The sequence below is a fragment of the Camellia sinensis genome, chromosome 5 (genome assembly GCF_055761805.1).
Source record: "Camellia sinensis isolate YWXY chromosome 5, ASM5576180v1, whole genome shotgun sequence".
Lineage (NCBI taxonomy): Eukaryota > Viridiplantae > Streptophyta > Magnoliopsida > Ericales > Theaceae > Camellia > Camellia sinensis.
Genome location: NC_138965.1, coordinates 174,831,276 through 174,850,689, shown reverse-complemented (window position 1 = coordinate 174,850,689; position 19,414 = coordinate 174,831,276). Strand labels below are relative to the sequence as shown.

Below are 19,414 nucleotides of genomic sequence, written 5' to 3'. Positions count from 1 at the left end.
AGCGCAGGTTGTTTGGCTCGAGCGAAGCCACTTATGGAAAACACGCATTTTTGGTTCTTCACTCGAGTGAGAAAGTATTCGCTCGAGCGAGCTTCGCAGTCCTAGATTTTTAGAAGTACGGGTTTCTGTCAGATTTTAGGATTACTTATCCAAATCTTCTTTTCGGATATTAAGGTTTATCTCTGGAGATATTTTGCTAGTTTTCTTTGATATTTTGATTGAGTATTCAACTCATGGTTTTAGAAGTTTATATCAAAGGATTGTTTGTTTAATTTTATACAAAAGAGAGAGTTGTTCTTCAGTGGATTTCTGAAAAATATGAGCCTGAAGCTTTGGTGGATTCTGGAGTGGCGCATCGTTAAAACAATTCCGAGGTGAAGACAGGGTTGGAAGAGACATATAGAGGTTTGTTCAATTCGGGAGTGAATTCGCTAGGAAATTGAGAGTATACCTGTGTAATTCCTTTATATCTTCTTAGTGGATTGTTTTGTGACTGTTGCCGTGATTTTTTTATCACAATTAGAGGTGTCCAATTGTGATTTTTTCACGTAAAATCGTTGTGTCGATTTTTCTTGATTATTTGATTGGGATTATTATTTACTGTTTAAAATTGATATATGATCACAAATCAACATTTAGAGAATTTCTAGATTTTACAGTTATTGTAATTTGCCAAAAAAAAAAAAATTCTCACTGACAAAAAGGCTTGTGATCTCAGCCGTCCAAAACAGTCAAAACTGGTATGATTATTTGTACTCTTGTCTCTTGTTTGATTCCTAATCGTCCGCTAGTTTTGATAGCCGTACCGTAGGAAAGATAGTGATCCCTTCATATAAACCTGAAGATACAAAGTTGAATCATATGGTTACCAATGATAGACAAACACATGACTATGACGAATATATTCAGCTTCACACACAAACACACACACACTCACGGGCACCTACAAACAAATACCAGAACCAAAAGCAAACATTTGTTTACAAAACAAAACGTTTCTATAATCCAAAAAGTGCATTCATGAGAAGATGTCTTTGTGGCCTCAATTTCATGCCTGTGATCTCTCTCTCTCTCTCTCTCTCTCTCTCACCATAAATGTCAGTGGAAGCACCCGTGACCACTCTCAATCCATGTCATGCTTCTCTAACTCAACATCACTTTCCACCCTAAGACAACTACCTATATATATATATATATAAAATAAAATATATAGCAAGCCTTGAAAGAAACTTAAATATCGCTTGAAAATAAGTTATTTTAATAATTTTTTAACGTTTTATAAAAAAAAATATAAAAAAATAGAGAGAATGATGTGACAACTTATAGTGACTTTTTGACGAAAATGTATAGTTGACAAACGAGACCTTATTTTGAAATAAATCATAAACTTCTACATTTTTAGGGGTAATTTCTTTTAGTTCTGTGTTCTTTCTTAATTGATACACATGATTTGGAAGTGACTACAAATATTTGTAATTTATATTAGAGAAATATATCTAATATTGTCTACCATGGGAGGTTCTTGGTATGGTTAAAAAAATAAAATAAAACAAAATCATGTTTCTACACACTATTTATGAGTGACTACGAGTATTTAAAATTTATTTCATACGAATACATCTAATGTAGTCCACCATGGGAGGTTCCTCCTAAAAAAAAAAAAAATTCCCTTAAAATTGTGTCTGATCTTAATTAATACTCGTTGTTTTTGAGTGATTGCCAATTTTTGAAATTTATTTTTCAAAATACTTTGATGTGAAATGCATAGAAGGTTTCTTATTAAAAAAGTTATTTATTTATTTTTAAAAAAATTTTGGGCTCGTCTTAATTAATAAGCACATAATTTACAAATATTCAAAATTTATTATGTAAATATATGTCTAATGTGGTCTGTATATGTGTAGTAAATTTGGAATACTTGAAAATGTTTATTAATTAAGGTTGGCCTAAAAAGTAGTTATATATATGCATTACATAAGCCATCTTCTAATGCACTTTGGAAGTCCAAAACAACATTCCTTTCAATAGTTTCTCTCTTTCCTCTCTCATTCTCATTCTCATTCTCTTTCTCATCCTCCAATTAATGCCTTGTTTTAGACACATTTTCTATATCATTATCATTCTTCTTCTAAATGCAAGCCAAATACTATGTCACACCAAGGGCATTAGACCCAATAGATCTTCACAAGGGATTCAGCTTACATTAAACATGACACAAGTCCAAATCTCAACACAGCAATTCTTGAAATGGGTTGATTTTGTTGGTAGTCTCAGGCACTCCCTCTTCAGTACTGCAATCAACAAGCTCGTGCCATCTATCACTCTCACCGTGGACAAGAATCCGGTCACCGGAGACTTTACCACCATTCAAGATGCCATTGATTCTCTCCCTTTCATTAATCTTGTGAGGGTTGTGATCAAGGTTCATGCAGGAGTTTACACGTAAGCATTTATTTATTCCTTTTTTTATTATTTAAAAATATGGTCTCAATTTTTTCTGTTCTCTTTCTTTTATTTTTGGGTTTTGAGTTATGCCAAATGGGTCATGTTCTATCCAAGTCATGGAATTGGAAAGAGTTTGTCAATATATTGAGGTTCTTTTAATTCTATGGCCAGTGTGTGATAGGGAAGGGTGGTTTTTTGTTTGTTGCTTTGTCTTCTTGTTTCTGATCAAAATGCTGTGAGAAATGACTTGTTTTTAGTGGGATTGAGTCAGGTAATGGCTCAGCTCGTCTTTAGAGATCGCTTGCGGTTCTCTCTGCATTTGTGGCCCTTCCTATCTGACTCCCCAATGAGAGAGGGGCTCTTATGGTCATACCCAGAAAGGTCATACCCAGAAAGGGTTACTACACGTTGATCGTTCCTCCCACCTCTTTTCATCTCCCCCCCCCCCAAAAAAAAAAAAAAAATTTAGGCCCTTTTGTCAATCTTGAGAGAGCGCTTGTGAATTCTTGCATTTGTAGGCTTGTTTAGGTCCCTTTTGGTCTAACTCCCCAACAAGAAGGGCTATATGGCCATATCAAGAAAGGTTTATTACATGCCGGTCGTTCCTCCTACCCTTTTCATCGGGGGGAAACAAAAAAAAAAAACTTAATTAGGCCCCGTTTGTCCATCTTGAGAGAGCGTCTACAAATTCTTGCATTTGCAAGCTTGTTTAGGCCCTGTTGTCTGGCTCACAAACCGGTCACGCTAGTCTCTTTTGGTTTGTCTTTTTATTATGTGCTTTATTTCTTGCTTGGTTTGATTTTAATTCTTAGGATGAGATATGGGTTTGATTCCAAAAAGTGAATATTTCAGGGAAAAGGTCAATATACCTTCATTAAAATCATTTATAACCATAGAAGGAGCAGGAGCAGAGAAAACAATTGTTCAATGGGGAGACACAGCTCAGACCCTTGGGCCAAAAGGGCAGCCTATTGGGACCTATGCTTCTGCTACTTTTGCTGTGAATTCTCCATATTTCATTGCCAAGAACATCACATTCAAGGTAATAATGTGTCCATAATTTTGGTTGTGTTTATGAACCGTTTTAAAAAACTATTTTGGGAATAATTTTTTAAAATAACCCACATTTTAGAAAACATCAATACCATTTTCGAAATTTTTTTTTTTTATAACTGTTTTCACACAAAAATGAAACCATATGAGAATGTAGGGTGTTAATAAACTTTTCGTTGTTTGTTGTCTTTTGAAAACATGAAAAACGAAAACAGAACACAACACCAGTTCCAGCACCAGGTGCAGTAGGAAAGCAAGCAGTGGCATTTAGGATATCAGCAGATACAGCAGCATTTTTAGGGTGTAAATTCTTGGGAGCACAGGACACACTGTATGATCAATTGGGCAGGCATTACTACAAGGATTGCTACATTGAAGGCTCTGTGGACTTCATCTTTGGCAATGGCCTCTCTTTGTTTGAGGTTCGGTTTCTCTTAACCTGACTGAATTCACACATGCAAAAGTCTAAGAACATATAAACCAATCAGAAAATCAAATGTTAATCTTTCATGTGAGTTCAGTCTCACACCTATGTGAGAGAATTGTATCCAATTCTGTTATTGGTTTCTGTGTTAATAGAAGAATTGTTTGCACATACTCTGCCATCTAGCACCGTGCCTTTTATTGTCTCATTTCACCTAAGAGCATTATAAATAGAAAGACAAATGTTAATTAGTGCCCGGGCTTGGTTTGCATTCAAATTGAGGTGAAAAGTGATTTAAAAATAAAAGTTGAGAATTGTATTGAAATCAGTGAATCAAGTGTTTTAAAATTAGTAAAAAGTAACTTAATTGCTACACAATGTCTTCTTAAAATAGATAACTACCATTTAATAGTCCTATTTATTAGAATACAATAGAGAGTGACTAATAGTACTGGTAATTTCAATATATAAGACTAAAACAATTGAGTACCTATCAAGAACAAAAAATAATCCAATCTTTAACAATTGAATGGAATCCACCAAAATGATGGGTTCTCAAACTTGGTTACTACTAAAGCTAGCAAAAGTATTCCAATTTAAGAGAGACTAATGTCCTAAAAGAGGGCACACGATTTTTTGTCTTTCCGTTCTATACACTTGTAACTTCACGTTCCGATTTGAGTGAGGAGATCGAGGAATAGACAACTGTACGTTCCGATTTGAGTAACTCAGCCCTTGAAACTGTGTTTTTGGGGGGCTGCCGACAAGGAGATGTTATGTCATGGAAGCACTTGGAGTGGAAAAAGGTCTCTTTTTCCTCATTCACAATCTTTTCACAGAGACAAATTGGCATCCTTTGAATTGTCTTTGCAAAATTAGTTTGTCTGGTTATTAGCAGCTGAGGCTGAAATTTGGAACCCTTGTTTTGACATTGAGCAATTGTCTAGCAAAACTAGTCTGATTCAATTTACAAGGATTTTCAACTAAAAAATGCTAATTAACTTTGTCAGATTAAATTATCAATTTGTATCAATATAAATCTTTTGTTAAAGATTCAATACATGAATAGATAGAAATTTTAGATATTATGTAAAAGTCTATTCTTGCAAATTAAGTCTTGAAGAACATCAACAAGAGACAATTTACATGCTACTATACAACAAACGAATAAATGAAAACTTTTATAAAAAATATTTTTGTCTTTTCGAAATGTAATGACTAGAAGTGCTACTGATAATAATGATCCACATAAAAGAGCTGCATAACCCAATACCATCATACTTACGTGCATTATTAACCACTCGGATTGGAGAGCGGGTACTAATATTGCGGATTGATGTATTTCAGTTAAAAGACCCGAAGTAGTAAAGCCTTGTGTAAAAATAGCACTTGGCGCGATTATTGCACTTAAATAATTTTTTTTTTTTGAAATACGGAACGATATGAATAATGGAGAAACCCCATGAAAGGAAGAGTAATGATTAAAGTGCACGATTTGATCAACCACAAAACAGTGTTCAAGAGAGAGGAATTACAAAATCACATGATGAATAATATAATGTGACATGTGAATTGGTGATTCTGATTGTGAAACATGTGCAGGGATGTCACGTGCATGCAATAGCGCAGGTAATAGGGGCACTAACAGCACAGGGAAGACACAGCCTGTTGGAAGACACTGGTTTCTCCTTTCTCAACTGTAAGGTCACGGGCTCTGGTGCTCTCTACCTTGGGAGGGCTTGGGGTCCCTTCTCTAGGGTTGTCTTTGCCTACACTTACATGGACAACATTATCATCCCTAAAGGCTGGTATAATTGGGGTGACCCTGATCGAGAATTGTAAGCTCCTCTCTCTCTCTCTCTCAAATTCTCAATATTGAGAAAAAAAATGTGTAAGAAAAACTACACAAAAAGTGAAGTATATGGTTTAAATTCAAATATGATGTGGTGTGAGCCACACTTAAATTGAATTTGAGTCATGTACATTTTGTTTTTTGTGAACTTTTTCGTACACATATTATGAATTTGTAGTACTATTTTTTGTTCAAACATACATGCATATACATATCACAATTTGGGTAAAAAATAAGGGTATAAAGTCTTTTTTTTGGTACCTACAATGCTATGCACTAAAAAATACCTAAAAAAGTCTTTAGAATTTGAATTGTATGAATCAAATTCATTTAAAATGTGATTCACACCGTATCAAATTTAAATTTATATTACAAATTCAAAGTATGAACACATTTAAATTTACATTACAAATTCAAAGTATAGACACTTTTTTTAGTACGTAACTTTTTTTTTTTGGTGACATTTAAATAGATAATATGTAGTATTTCATATTCATTCTAAATGTGGCATACACTCCACTAATAAGTGTGATGCTACATTCTATGTATTTTTTAGAAAGTTGTGCTATGTTCATAGACTTAGATCATGTTTGGTACAACTTTTGAAATTATTTATTTTGAAAAAATATATATATAATAATGTTTTGTTTACCATCTACTTTTGATATAAAAATAAACTTAAATGAATTAAAAAAACTTGATTATCTAAAACCCGAAAAATAAGTACTTTTAATTTATTATCAACCAAACGAGCCCTTACTCTCTTACAAAAGTAAGAAATATTATCAACCCAAAAAAGAAAAGAAAAAAAAGGACAAAAAAAGTGGTTAGTCCACTGAAAAAATGGTGGCATAGTAGGCAGGGCATAACCTAAAAAATAAGACCATCCTCTATAGTGGGCATTGGACGGTGCCGTCCCAAACCCCATTCGACTCCCATCACTCACTTATTATTATTTGTATCCATATTCCTCCATCCAATCTAATTAACCTTTTTAAAACTTATTTATTTAAATGACCAAATAAATACCCACCCACCCCTCCTACCTTAAATTATTCATTTGTTGATAAACCAATACTAAAAATTCAATATTTAATATTTACCGACAAGATTCATTCTGATTTTGTGTAACGCCCTCAAAATAAACCCATAATAACCATAACATTAACATGCATTTATAAAAGAAAACGAATCATTTGAGTTATTCATCAGAGTATTCTTATTGAAAGACATCACGTGCAACATCCTGCAACATCAAAATAAATGCCCTAAGGGCTTACATCTTTCCAAGCTAACACTTGGACACAAAAGGATGAGTACTAACTCATTTACAAGTTAAGCCCTAGGCTTGAATGTTTACATGAAATCTCAAAATAACAAAATAAAACGTATAACTAAAGACAAGTCTTCAAAATCCCAAACATCAAATCCTTCCAGGCTAAGTCCGTGGAGGTAGCTTATCACCTGAACCTGAAAATGATGTTCCCATAAAGGGTGAGCCACAGCCCAGTAGAAACATACTAAACCAAATATAAGCATTGAATAAAGCTATAGCATTCAATAGATGGTTAACCAAGATAATCAATTTTATCATTAAACAGTCTCATGACACTAATGTCTAAGACACATTTCACCTTCCATTATTATCAACATGGCTCAGAACCTGGCCAAACTTACAACAGTGAATTATATATCATATTCACATTACTTCCAATATCAACAAAAAAAAAATGAGACTCATGCTCATATCAAAACACTTCATACTTCCCATTTGATACACATTTTAGTGCTGTATCAATAATCATGTAAAAACACTTCAATATAATAAGCACACATAAAAATGGTGCTAATGGAGTCCATCCCCTATCTCCTCCCAAACAAAAATCCGGTTTAGAGGTCCATCCCCTATCTTCCCCTAAACCGTGGAGTACATCCCCTATCTCCTCCCAAACAATATGCATATGCAATGCTCAATCAATACATGTAATTTCTGTATTAATTCAATAGTCTAAATTTATGACTTAAACAAATTGATTAGTTTCAATTTTCCCTAATCCGCATGCAATGTCTACAACAAGCACGACTATCCTCCACCGATAGCCCAAAACAATTATTTCTAGACTTGAAAAATAAATACACTATCAATTCATTAGGCGAGTGATTTATATTATCCAACTACACCATTTAATCAATAAATTCCCCAATTTCATGGATTTTAACCAAATTCCCCAATTTCATGGATTTAACCAAATTCCCCAATTACCTTAAATTAATTACTCAAATCAATTTAGCAATTCAACTAGGGTTTTCTTTTCCCAAGATTTTCAAAGTGTCCCCAACCTATCAAAATACCAAACTTAGAACAAAGCATATAAAATGGAGTAGGAAAATCCCTACCTCGAAGAAAATAACCCGTATGGAGAAGATGGAGATGAAGACCAAAGACCAACGTGCTCCAAATCCCAAGTTTCTCAGATTAAAACGAAGCCCTCAACTCACTCTAACTTTTTAATAAAGGATCTAAGGTAGAAACTCACTCTAAGTAGATCAATCGAAAGAGAGAAGGTGTGTAGAGGGAGAGAGAGAGATAAAAAACACTCCAGGGGCGGTTTTTAAAAAGTTATGAAGGAAAAGTAGGTCAAAAAGTGATCCAAAAAGTGAAATCACGGACTGATATAATCGACTCTACGCTCGAGCGTAGAAAGCCCCGCTCGAGCGTAAGACACAGAATCATGCTCGAGCGTGAAGAAAACCGCTCGAGCGCCGATTGCACCCTTCCAGAAGTTTTGCAGGCGCTGGCACCCGCTCGAGCGTCAAACTCCCCGCTCGAGCGGAGGAGCAAAAACAAGGGATCACGCTCGAGCGTAAAAACTACCGCTCGAGCGGAAGAACTGCAGAGCAAAATACTGGGAGATGGAAAATCACGCTCGAGCGTAAAGATTCCCGCTCGAGCGTAGAAGCAACAACGAAGGGACCGCTCGAGCGTTAAAACTTCCGCTCGAGCGTAAAGACCAAAATCTGGGCATCACCTATTGGTATCTAAAATCAACCAACCTGTAACAGACCCGCCCAACACAACCTATACTTCAAATACAAAGAGATTAAAGGACAACAACAACCAATAAGTAATGACAGGATCCTCGGAACCTAAGTCCGGATACAATAATTTAAAGAGAAAAGACCGGGGTCGCTATAACCTCCCCTCCTTAAAAGAATTTCGTCCCCGAAATTAAGCACAAGGTTTCGAAAACAAGTTTTTCTCAAATTCCAACAATATGATAACTCACTAATAAACAACTTGACCCAACACCGGCCATTCCATCTCTTAACAAAGAGATATGCCACAATATGCAAAACAACCACATATTTCTACCTGCATTAACACTATGCAATTTTCTTTCAATTTCAACAATTTTCAATATATTCAATATATACAATGTTCCATTAAACTTCCATTTCGAGGCAAGTTCCAAAATATTTCCATTAACCAAAACATTCTAAATGTTTTACAGCTTAAGACATATATAAAAAGCTTTAAAGTTTGACAATATTACAAAATCTAACTACAAGATTACAAATCAATAAACATGTCCGGATATTTCTCGCGGACTTCCAACTCACGTTTCCATGTGGCTTCCTCCACCCCGTGATGTTTCCACAAAACTTTCACCACAGGAATGGTCTTGCCTCGCAAGACTTGATCCCGTTTATCCAAGACTCGAACCGGTCTCTCCTCATACGAGACATCCTCATCAACTACTAAATCGGTCCAATCCAATACATGTGATGGATCCGGCTCATACTTCCGAAGCATACTCACATGAAACACGTCATGTACTCCGGACAACTGCGGCGGCAAAGCTAAACGATAAGCAGTCTCGCCAATCCTCTCAAGGATCTCAAAAGGACCAATGAATCGAGGGGACAACTTCCCGCTCTTCCCAAACCTCATCAATCCCCGTCTTGGTGATATCTTCAAAAAGACATGATCACTCACCTCAAACACCAAAGGTCTCCTCCTACGGTCGGCATAAGATTTCTGACGACTCTGGGCTGTAACAAGCCTCTTACGGATAAGCTCAACCTTCTCCGTCGTTTCCTTCACTAACTCCGGACCCAACAGAGGTGCATCACCCACCTCGGCCCAACAAACAGGAGACCTACACGGTCGGCCGTATAAGGCCTCAAACGGTGCCATACCGATACTAGATTGGAAGCTGTTGTTGTAGGCAAACTCCACTAATGGCAAGTGCCTCTCCCATGACCCGCTAAAGTCAAGAACACAACCCCGAAGCATATCTTCAAGGATCTGAATAGTACGCTCGGACTGCCCATCAGTCTGAGGATGATAGGCTGTGCTAAAGGTCAACTTAGTACCTAAGGTGCTCTGCAAGCTCTGCCATAATCTGGCAGTAAAACGAGGATCTCTATCCGAGACGATCGTCACTGGAACCCCGTGCAATCTCACTATGTCCCGAATATACAAGTCGGCAAGATGATCAACCGTATCTCTCACGCGCATAGGAATAAAATGCGCCGACTTAGTTAACCGGTCTACAACCACCCAAATAGCATCACTACCCCGCTGAGTCCTCGGAAGACCCACAACGAAGTCCATAGTGACGTGCTCCCACTTCCACTCAGCAATAGGCAAGGGTTGCAACAAACCCGCTGGCCTCTGATGTTCAGCCTTCACTTGCTGACAAGTAAGGCACTTAGATACGAAAGCTGCCACATCCCTCTTCATACCCCGCCACCAGAACTGGCGACCCAAATCCCGATACATCTTAGTGCCTCCCGGATGCACCGCAAGGCGTGAATGATGAAAATCTCGGAGTACCTCTTCTCGATGAGACTCCGGCACAAACAGACGGTCTCGGTATCTCACACTCAGGTCGGGATACACCGTCAAACCTTTCTCAACCTTCCCACCAGAAATCTTCTCACGGAGGGATTCTACCTCAAGGTCGCCCCTCTGAGCCTCTAACACTCGAGTCACAAGTGTAGGTTGCGCAACAACAGAAAACAAGGCCGCAGCCTCAACGGATTCGCCCAGAAGCAAATCAAACTCTCCAAGTGCACCTAACATCTCCCACTCTCGGATGGCTATACTAGCTATGTCACCAACAGGTTTCCTGCTAAGGGCGTCGGCCACCACATTGGCCTTTCCCGGATGATAATGCAATTCAAAGTCATAATCCTCAATAAATTCCATCCACCTCCTCTGCCTCAAGTTCAAGTCTTTCTGTGTGAACAGATATTTCAGACTCTTATGATCCGAGAATACCTCGAACCTCTCACCGTAAAGATAATGCCTCCAAATCTTCAAGGCAAATATCACAGCTGCTAACTCTAAATCATGCGTAGGGTAATTCTTCTCGTGAACTTTCAACTGACGTGAGCCATAGGCAACCACTTTCCCCTCTTGCATCAACACACAACCAAGACCCTCTCGTGAGGCGTCACAATAGACTGCATAACCCAACCCTCTCTCCGGAATAATCAAGACTGGAGCAGTGGTCAGTCTAACTTTCAACTCCTGGAACGACTTTTCACAAGTCTCACTCCAAGCAAATTTGACTCCCTTCCGAGTCAATCTAGTCAAAGGCGAAGCTAATCTGGAGAAATCTCTTACAAACCGGCGATAATACCCAGCTAATCCCAGAAAACTGCGGATCTCAAACACACTCTTAGGCTGTACCCAATCTTGTACTGCCTCTGTCTTGGATGTATCAACAGACACCCCTTTCCTAGAAACTACATGGCCTAAGAACTTCACCTCCTCTAGCCAGAACTCACACTTCCCAAACTTAGCATAAAGCTGATGGGCTCTAAGTAAATCAAGCACCACCCTCAAGTGTTCCTCGTGCTCTTCCTCTGAAGGTGAATAGATAAGGATGTCGTCCACGAAGACGACTACAAAACGATCTAGAAATTCCCGGAATATCCGGTTCATCAAATCCATAAATACTGCCGGTGCGTTGGTGAGCCCAAATGGCATCACCAAAAACTCATAGTGGCCATACCGCGTACGGAATGCCGTCTTTGGAATATCCTCCTCCCTGACTCTCAACTGATGATAACCTGATCTCAAGTCTATCTTCGAGAAACAACGGGAACCTTTCAACTGATCGAACAGATCATCTATACGGGGCATAGGGTACTTATTCTTAACCGTAGCCCGATTCAATTTTCGGTAATCTATACAAAGTCTCAAAGCACCACCTTTCTTTTTAACAAAGAGGGCCGGTGCTCCCCAAGGCGAAACACTAGGACGTATAAAGCCTTTATCTAGCAACTCCTGGAGTTGGATCTTCAACTCAACTAACTCAGCTGGGGCAAAACGATAAGGTGCCATAGAAATCGGCGCCGTGCCGGGCACTAAGTCAATAGAGAATTCAATCTCTCGATGCGGTGGCAAACCAACAAGATCCTCGGGAAAAACGTCCGAGTACTCACACACCACCCTTGGCAACACAATCTGAGTCTCACCGTCCTCACTAATCGAAAGGTTAGCAAGTAGACCACTAAGCTCACTCCGTCCTCGCGGAACATACCCCGGTGGCAAAACACTACCAACACGGTCCCCCAGAAAATGAAAACACTCACCATTCACGGTACAACAAGTGACCCTCTGGCGGTAGCAATCAATAACTGCCCGGTATGACGATAACCAGTCCATACCCAAAATAACATCGAAACCTCTCATAGGCATAACTACAAAGGAAAATGGGATTCTATGGTAATCAATCTCTATATCACAACCCCTAACACCGTGTTTCAAAATCAATTCACCCCCAAGAGGCGACACTACACAAATAGGAGATGCTAACTGTGCTAACTCCAACTCCAAAACAGATGCAAATGCAGCAGACACAAAGGAATGAGATGCACCCGTATCAATCAAAACATTAGCAACCGAGTTGCAAAACAAGAAAGTACCTCTCACAACAGATGGAGCCGGTACAAGATCCTGCGCGGTAACAGCATACACGCGCCCAGATGACCTCTGATCAACCTGCTCACCCCTAGGAGCATAAGATTGTTGCACCGACTGAGACGATGAAGCCCCCTGATTGGCTCTCGAGGCCTGACCCGACTGAGCTGGCTGTTGACCCTGAATCTGCCTCAAACCAGATGCACCAGGTGTGCCACCCAACTGCGGGCAATACCTCTTCATATGCCCTGGCTGACCACACTGATAACACGAGAGTGGCTGGCCTCTACCCTGACTCTGGCTCTGAGATCGAGCCGAAGATGATGCTGCTCTCTGCACTCCTCCCCTCTGAGGACAAACTGTAGACTTGTGGCCCAGCTGGCCACACTTGAAGCAGGTAATGCCTCCTTGACTGCCTTTCCCCGAACTAGCACTCGGCACAGGAAAAGTCGATCTAGAAAAGCTACTCTGAGACTGTTGGGGATTAAAACCCTTCTGTCTCCTACCATCACTCTGACCATCCTGACTCCTCTTGGAGCCCTTCTGTCCTTCCTCCTCCTCCTGCATCATGATTTCCATGTGGGCTGCAGCATCAACCAAACGCCCATAATCCCGAATCATAGTTCCCCCAACTCTCAGCTTGAGGCCACGCCTCAACTTCCTCTCAAACTCAATACAGCGGCGTTCCTCAGACGCCACCAATTCAGGTGCAAACCTGGATAAACTAGTAAATGCAGCCTCAAACTCGGCCACTGAAGAACTCGACTGCTTAAGCTGGCAGAACTGGTCTCTCAGCTTCTCCCTAACTGCTGGAGATAAGAACTTCTCCTGGAAAGCATTCACAAAAGCCTCCCATGTACCTCCTATACGCCCCTTAGTGAACTTCCACCACTGACCCGCATCCCCCTTCAACTGGAATGATGCCAAGGTCACCTTCAACCCCTCGTCTTCGATGCCAAGCATCTCAAACGTCTTCGTTGTCTGTTCGAGCCATTCGTCTGCCTTAAGCGGCTCTTTAGGATCACCCACAAATTCATCCGGATTAGACCGGAAGAACTCCCTCTTCCGAAAGGAAGGTCCTGCATCCGCAACAACAACCTGGGCTTGATTCTCAGCCCTAAGAATGCCTACTGACTCCCTGAATGCCCCTGCTATCTCTCGGGCTAAAGCGCCCATAGCCTGCTGGCCTACTGGCTCGGCCACATTGGCCTGGCCAATTCCCTCATGAACTGCCGGAATCTCCTCTGGCACCGGTACCTCCTGCCTACCCGGCCTACCACGCCTACCGCGTCCTCGTCCTCGCCCTGACATCCTAATAAAGGAAACAAACAAAGACGTTAGCACATTAATAAATGTGCCGAGACTAAACACTCGCGTCCTAATGCATTGGACAAAAATAATTCATTCCACGTAAGCACATAATCACATAAGCACCTACGAATTTCATTCCCGGATAATGATAGTCCCAATGCGTTACTATAGTTCCGGTTGGAAGCAGCAGTGATCAAGTGCCTTTCCAACAAGACTACTAGAACTCAAGGGTCCAATCAACATCCTAGAAACTACATTCCATACCCACATAATCACATAAACATGTTATCACATAAGCATATAACGTTACACTAAGTCTCTATCAAACGAGACGGACCCATTGTGATACTAATCACTTCCCACGTACCCAAAGTATTCAAACCCGGTACGCTCTGATACCAAGTTGTAACGCCCTCAAAATAAACCCATAATAACCATAACATTAACATGCATTTATAAAAGAAAACGAATCATTTGAGTTATTCATCAGAGTATTCTTATTGAAAGACATCACGTGCAACATCCTGCAACATCAAAATAAATGCCCTAAGGGCTTACATCTTTCCAAGCTAACACTTGGACACAAAAGGATGAGTACTAACTCATTTACAAGTTAAGCCCTAGGCTTGAATGTTTACATGAAATCTCAAAATAACAAAATAAAACGTATAACTAAAGACAAGTCTTCAAAATCCCAAACATCAAATCCTTCCAGGCTAAGTCCGTGGAGGTAGCTTATCACCTGAACCTGAAAATGATGTTCCCATAAAGGGTGAGCCACAGCCCAGTAGAAACATACTAAACCAAATATAAGCATTGAATAAAGCTATAGCATTCAATAGATGGTTAACCAAGATAATCAATTTTATCATTAAACAGTCTCATGACACTAATGTCTAAGACACATTTCACCTTCCATTATTATCAACATGGCTCAGAACCTGGCCAAACTTACAACAGTGAATTATATATCATATTCACATTACTTCCAATATCAACAAAAAAAAAATGAGACTCATGCTCATATCAAAACACTTCATACTTCCCATTTGATACACATTTTAGTGCTGTATCAATAATCATGTAAAAACACTTCAATATAATAAGCACACATAAAAATGGTGCTAATGGAGTCCATCCCCTATCTCCTCCCAAACAAAAATCCGGTTTAGAGGTCCATCCCCTATCTTCCCCTAAACCGTGGAGTACATCCCCTATCTCCTCCCAAACAATATGCATATGCAATGCTCAATCAATACATGTAATTTCTGTATTAATTCAATAGTCTAAATTTATGACTTAAACAAATTGATTAGTTTCAATTTTCCCTAATCCGCATGCAATGTCTACAACAAGCACGACTATCCTCCACCGATAGCCCAAAACAATTATTTCTAGACTTGAAAAATAAATACACTATCAATTCAATAGGCGAGTGATTTATATTATCCAACTACACCATTTAATCAATAAATTCCCCAATTTCATGGATTTTAACCAAATTCCCCAATTTCATGGATTTAACCAAATTCCCCAATTACCTTAAATTAATTACTCAAATCAATTTAGCAATTCAACTAGGGTTTTCTTTTCCCAAGATTTTCAAAGTGTCCCCAACCTATCAAAATACCAAACTTAGAACAAAGCATATAAAATGGAGTAGGAAAATCCCTACCTCGAAGAAAATAACCCGTATGGAGAAGATGGAGATGAAGACCAAAGACCAACGTGCTCCAAATCCCAAGTTTCTCAGATTAAAACGAAGCCCTCAACTCACTCTAACTTTTTAATAAAGGATCTAAGGTAGAAACTCACTCTAAGTAGATCAATCGAAAGAGAGAAGGTGTGTAGAGGGAGAGAGAGAGATAAAAAACACTCCAGGGGCGGTTTTTAAAAAGTTATGAAGGAAAAGTAGGTCAAAAAGTGATCCAAAAAGTGAAATCACGGACTGATATAATCGACTCTACGCTCGAGCGTAGAAAGCCCCGCTCGAGCGTAAGACACAGAATCATGCTCGAGCGTGAAGAAAACCGCTCGAGCGCCGATTGCACCCTTCCAGAAGTTTTGCAGGCGCTGGCACCCGCTCGAGCGTCAAACTCCCCGCTCGAGCGGAGGAGCAAAAACAAGGGATCACGCTCGAGCGTAAAAACTACCGCTCGAGCGGAAGAACTGCAGAGCAAAATACTGGGAGATGGAAAATCACGCTCGAGCGTAAAGATTCCCGCTCGAGCGTAGAAGCAACAACGAAGGGACCGCTCGAGCGTTAAAACTTCCGCTCGAGCGTAAAGACCAAAATCTGGGCATCACCTATTGGTATCTAAAATCAACCAACCTGTAACAGACCCGCCCAACACAACCTATACTTCAAATACAAAGAGATTAAAGGACAACAACAACCAATAAGTAATGACAGGATCCTCGGAACCTAAGTCCGGATACAATAATTTAAAGAGAAAAGACCGGGGTCGCTATATTTTGACTTTGCAATAACAACTTTAAATCTACAAAACAAAGATTTCACATTCAAGATAATTTTCAAATTAACTTTTACGCGTAAATATAATTTGTGTTTGTCAATATATTTATAGGGATGGATGACATTATTTGGTGTCCAGGACAAAAGTGGTGATTAGGAACCTTTAACCCATTTGTGCTTGTCCACTCTAACCAACTAAGCTCAGACTATATCTATTAGTTTAGATTAGGTAGGATAGCATACGCGTGCACTATATATTGAGTAAATATTTGGTTATCTAATCAGGATTAATGGGACGGGTCGAAATTACAGTTAAATGAGAGATAAGAATGATTTCATCTTAAGCCTCGTCCTAAAATAAACTTACATTTTCTAACTTGTACCATGAACTTATATATTAAATAACAAATTTAATACTAATAATTTTGTATCTTAGGTGCTCAGCTTATAAATTAGTTTATTGACGTAAAATAAATAAGTTATTACTTAAAAAAGTTAGTTTGTTTATATTTTGACTTTTCAAATATATTTTTTTAAATAGTTTAAATTGACTTTTTAATATAAAAAAAAAAAATGGATATAATAAACAACCTGAAGCTTTCTTAAGCAAAATGGACTTATAAGCCGTCTCACGATGCCTAAGGTTTGCATAGATGTTATTGTTTATCCGTTACATCCAATGTTTAAATTTTGGAAAGTGTATTTCAACCCGATCTGATTCTATGGGCTAGAAAATAATGTCCCAAACCCTATTAAAATAGTGGACTAGCCTAAGCGAGCCATCGAGCCAGTGCTTGTCCTTAAGACTCTTATTCCATCCATTTATTACTTTTTATTGATCGATGATACTACGCAAGTTTGTTTCGCACACGAGAGGGCATTGTATTAATGTTGTGATTTGTGATTTGTGATTTGTTTGGGCATGCAGGACTGTGTTCTACGGGCAATACAAGTGCACAGGACCAGGTGCAAATTTTGCAGGGAGAGTGTCATGGTCAAGAGAACTCACTGATGAAGAAGCTAAGCCTTTTGTTTCTCTTGGCTTCATTGATGGCTCTGAATGGATCAATTTACAATAATAATAAAATCAAATAAAATTTCTTCCGACATAGTTTTATTTTTTATTTTTAGTTTTAGCTATTAATCTCTCTAAATCACACCTCAAATACATACCATGTCTAGTCATACCCTCCTGATGTGTAATTTTTCTTCATATCACAAAGTTGTGACAGATTATAATACATGCTATTTTTTATATTCTCATAAAGCTGTTAATCAAAATGTATTAAAGTCTAGTTGACTGTTTTTTACAATTATTGAATGATATAATAGAAAAGATGTTAATCTAACTGTTTTGCCCGACCCGACCCACCCGGACTACAAAATTAAGCCCAGGCCCAGGAGTATTCAGGTCTTGGGCGGGCAAGGCTAGACCGGTGGGCATGAGCTTAGGCTTGGGCCGGGCTTGGGCAGAACTTGAACTTTTTTATTTATTTTTTTCTATTTTTTCTTATCAAAAATTTATTTATTTTCATTAAAAATGACACTGGGCCTTTGGTAGGGCAAGCTTTGAGTGGGCCTTTAGCGGGCTGATGGGCCGAGCCGAGTTTCAAAATGATAGCCCAAGCTCAAGCCTAAGCCCAAACCCAAGCCCAGGGTCCCAAGCTGGGCTCAGGCCTTGGCTTAACCGGGCCTAATTTGACCCGTCCCACCCCAGATTGTAGGTGGGCTTCGGGCCGCCCATGGACGGCAAGCCATTTTTACGCTCCTACTGTTTAGGTACCTCGCTCTTGAGATCAAGTGTTTAAAGTTTTATTGTAATTGATTCGCTTAAGCCCTTACAGAATAGGAGCACTTAATTTATTATATATTATTGATTGATAAAAATATATACATATATATTTTTTAAAAAGAAAAAGAAAAAAGAGATATATTTGAAATTGAAATATACAATAGTTCCAAAGAAAACATGCGGAATCATACATTTCAAAAACACAAATTATTGCCTTAAAAAGTTGGGTCTCACATTCATTTCTTGCCAAAATACCCAAACTAACTAAACTTGTTTATATCAAAAAGTTGTTAGAAAAGTCACAAAATTAGAAATACACCAAATAAATTAATTTTTTTAGTATTAACCCTTTTATAAACTATTTTTTGTTTATAAACAAACTCTTCAAAAAATTTCCTATATATTATCAATTCAAGGAGTAACAAATTGCCCCCTCTATTCCATGTGCCAATGACTTTGAGGCCGAATGAAATCTCCTCAATATTCTAGAAAAAAATGGAGTTCATTTCCCAAATGCGGCATGAGATGAGATGGGACAACACTTTTACAGAAGAGGTTGGGTTCAATTTCCCTCAAAACGGCATGGGATGAAGTGGGACAAGGGATCTATCCTACGGAGCTAGGGTTTTTCCTTTTTTTTTTCTTTTCAAGTGGGCTAATGGGCTTTAAAAAATTGATGCATGCTATGTAGAAGTGCTAACCCGAGACAAGTCTCACACAAGTGACCAAAAATTTAGCGTAACAATGATATCTATCTATACTATATATTAAGTAAAAAGGGATTTTTAACCCCAAGTCTTGTAGGAGTTCTAATATCCTAATCTAAATTTTTTAATTTTTTGATTTAAAAAAAAAAAAAACTTAGCATTTATTAACATCTCTCAACTCCCAAGTCTCACCCTCATGATAACACTTTAATACATTAAGAACAAGCATAACAAAAATTCTTTGAAATCCAACACATATGAATTCCTTGAAAAGTCCAAACATATATGATTATTATCTCTCATAATAAAACTTTAATGCATTAAGAACAAACATAAAAAAAAATTCTTGAAAAGTCCAACACATATGATTATTATCAAAATATTAAACTTTAATATAATATAATAAAAAAAAGACAT

At 38.5% G+C, this 19,414-nt stretch overlaps 1 protein-coding gene across 1 annotated transcript; it reads left to right on the top strand.

The window, feature by feature from the left end:
* The first annotated feature begins 1,629 nt into the window (after positions 1-1,629).
* Positions 1,630-17,793, top strand: LOC114274566 (Pectin lyase-like superfamily protein). Its single transcript, XM_028216525.2, has 5 exons — positions 1,630-2,442; positions 3,298-3,487; positions 3,714-3,920; positions 5,525-5,760; positions 17,427-17,793. The coding sequence occupies exons 1-5, from the start codon at positions 2,084-2,086 to the stop codon at positions 17,575-17,577; spliced, it is 1,143 nt and encodes a 380-aa protein (XP_028072326.2). The 5' UTR covers positions 1,630-2,083; the 3' UTR covers positions 17,578-17,793.
* The last annotated feature ends 1,621 nt before the right edge of the window (positions 17,794-19,414 follow it).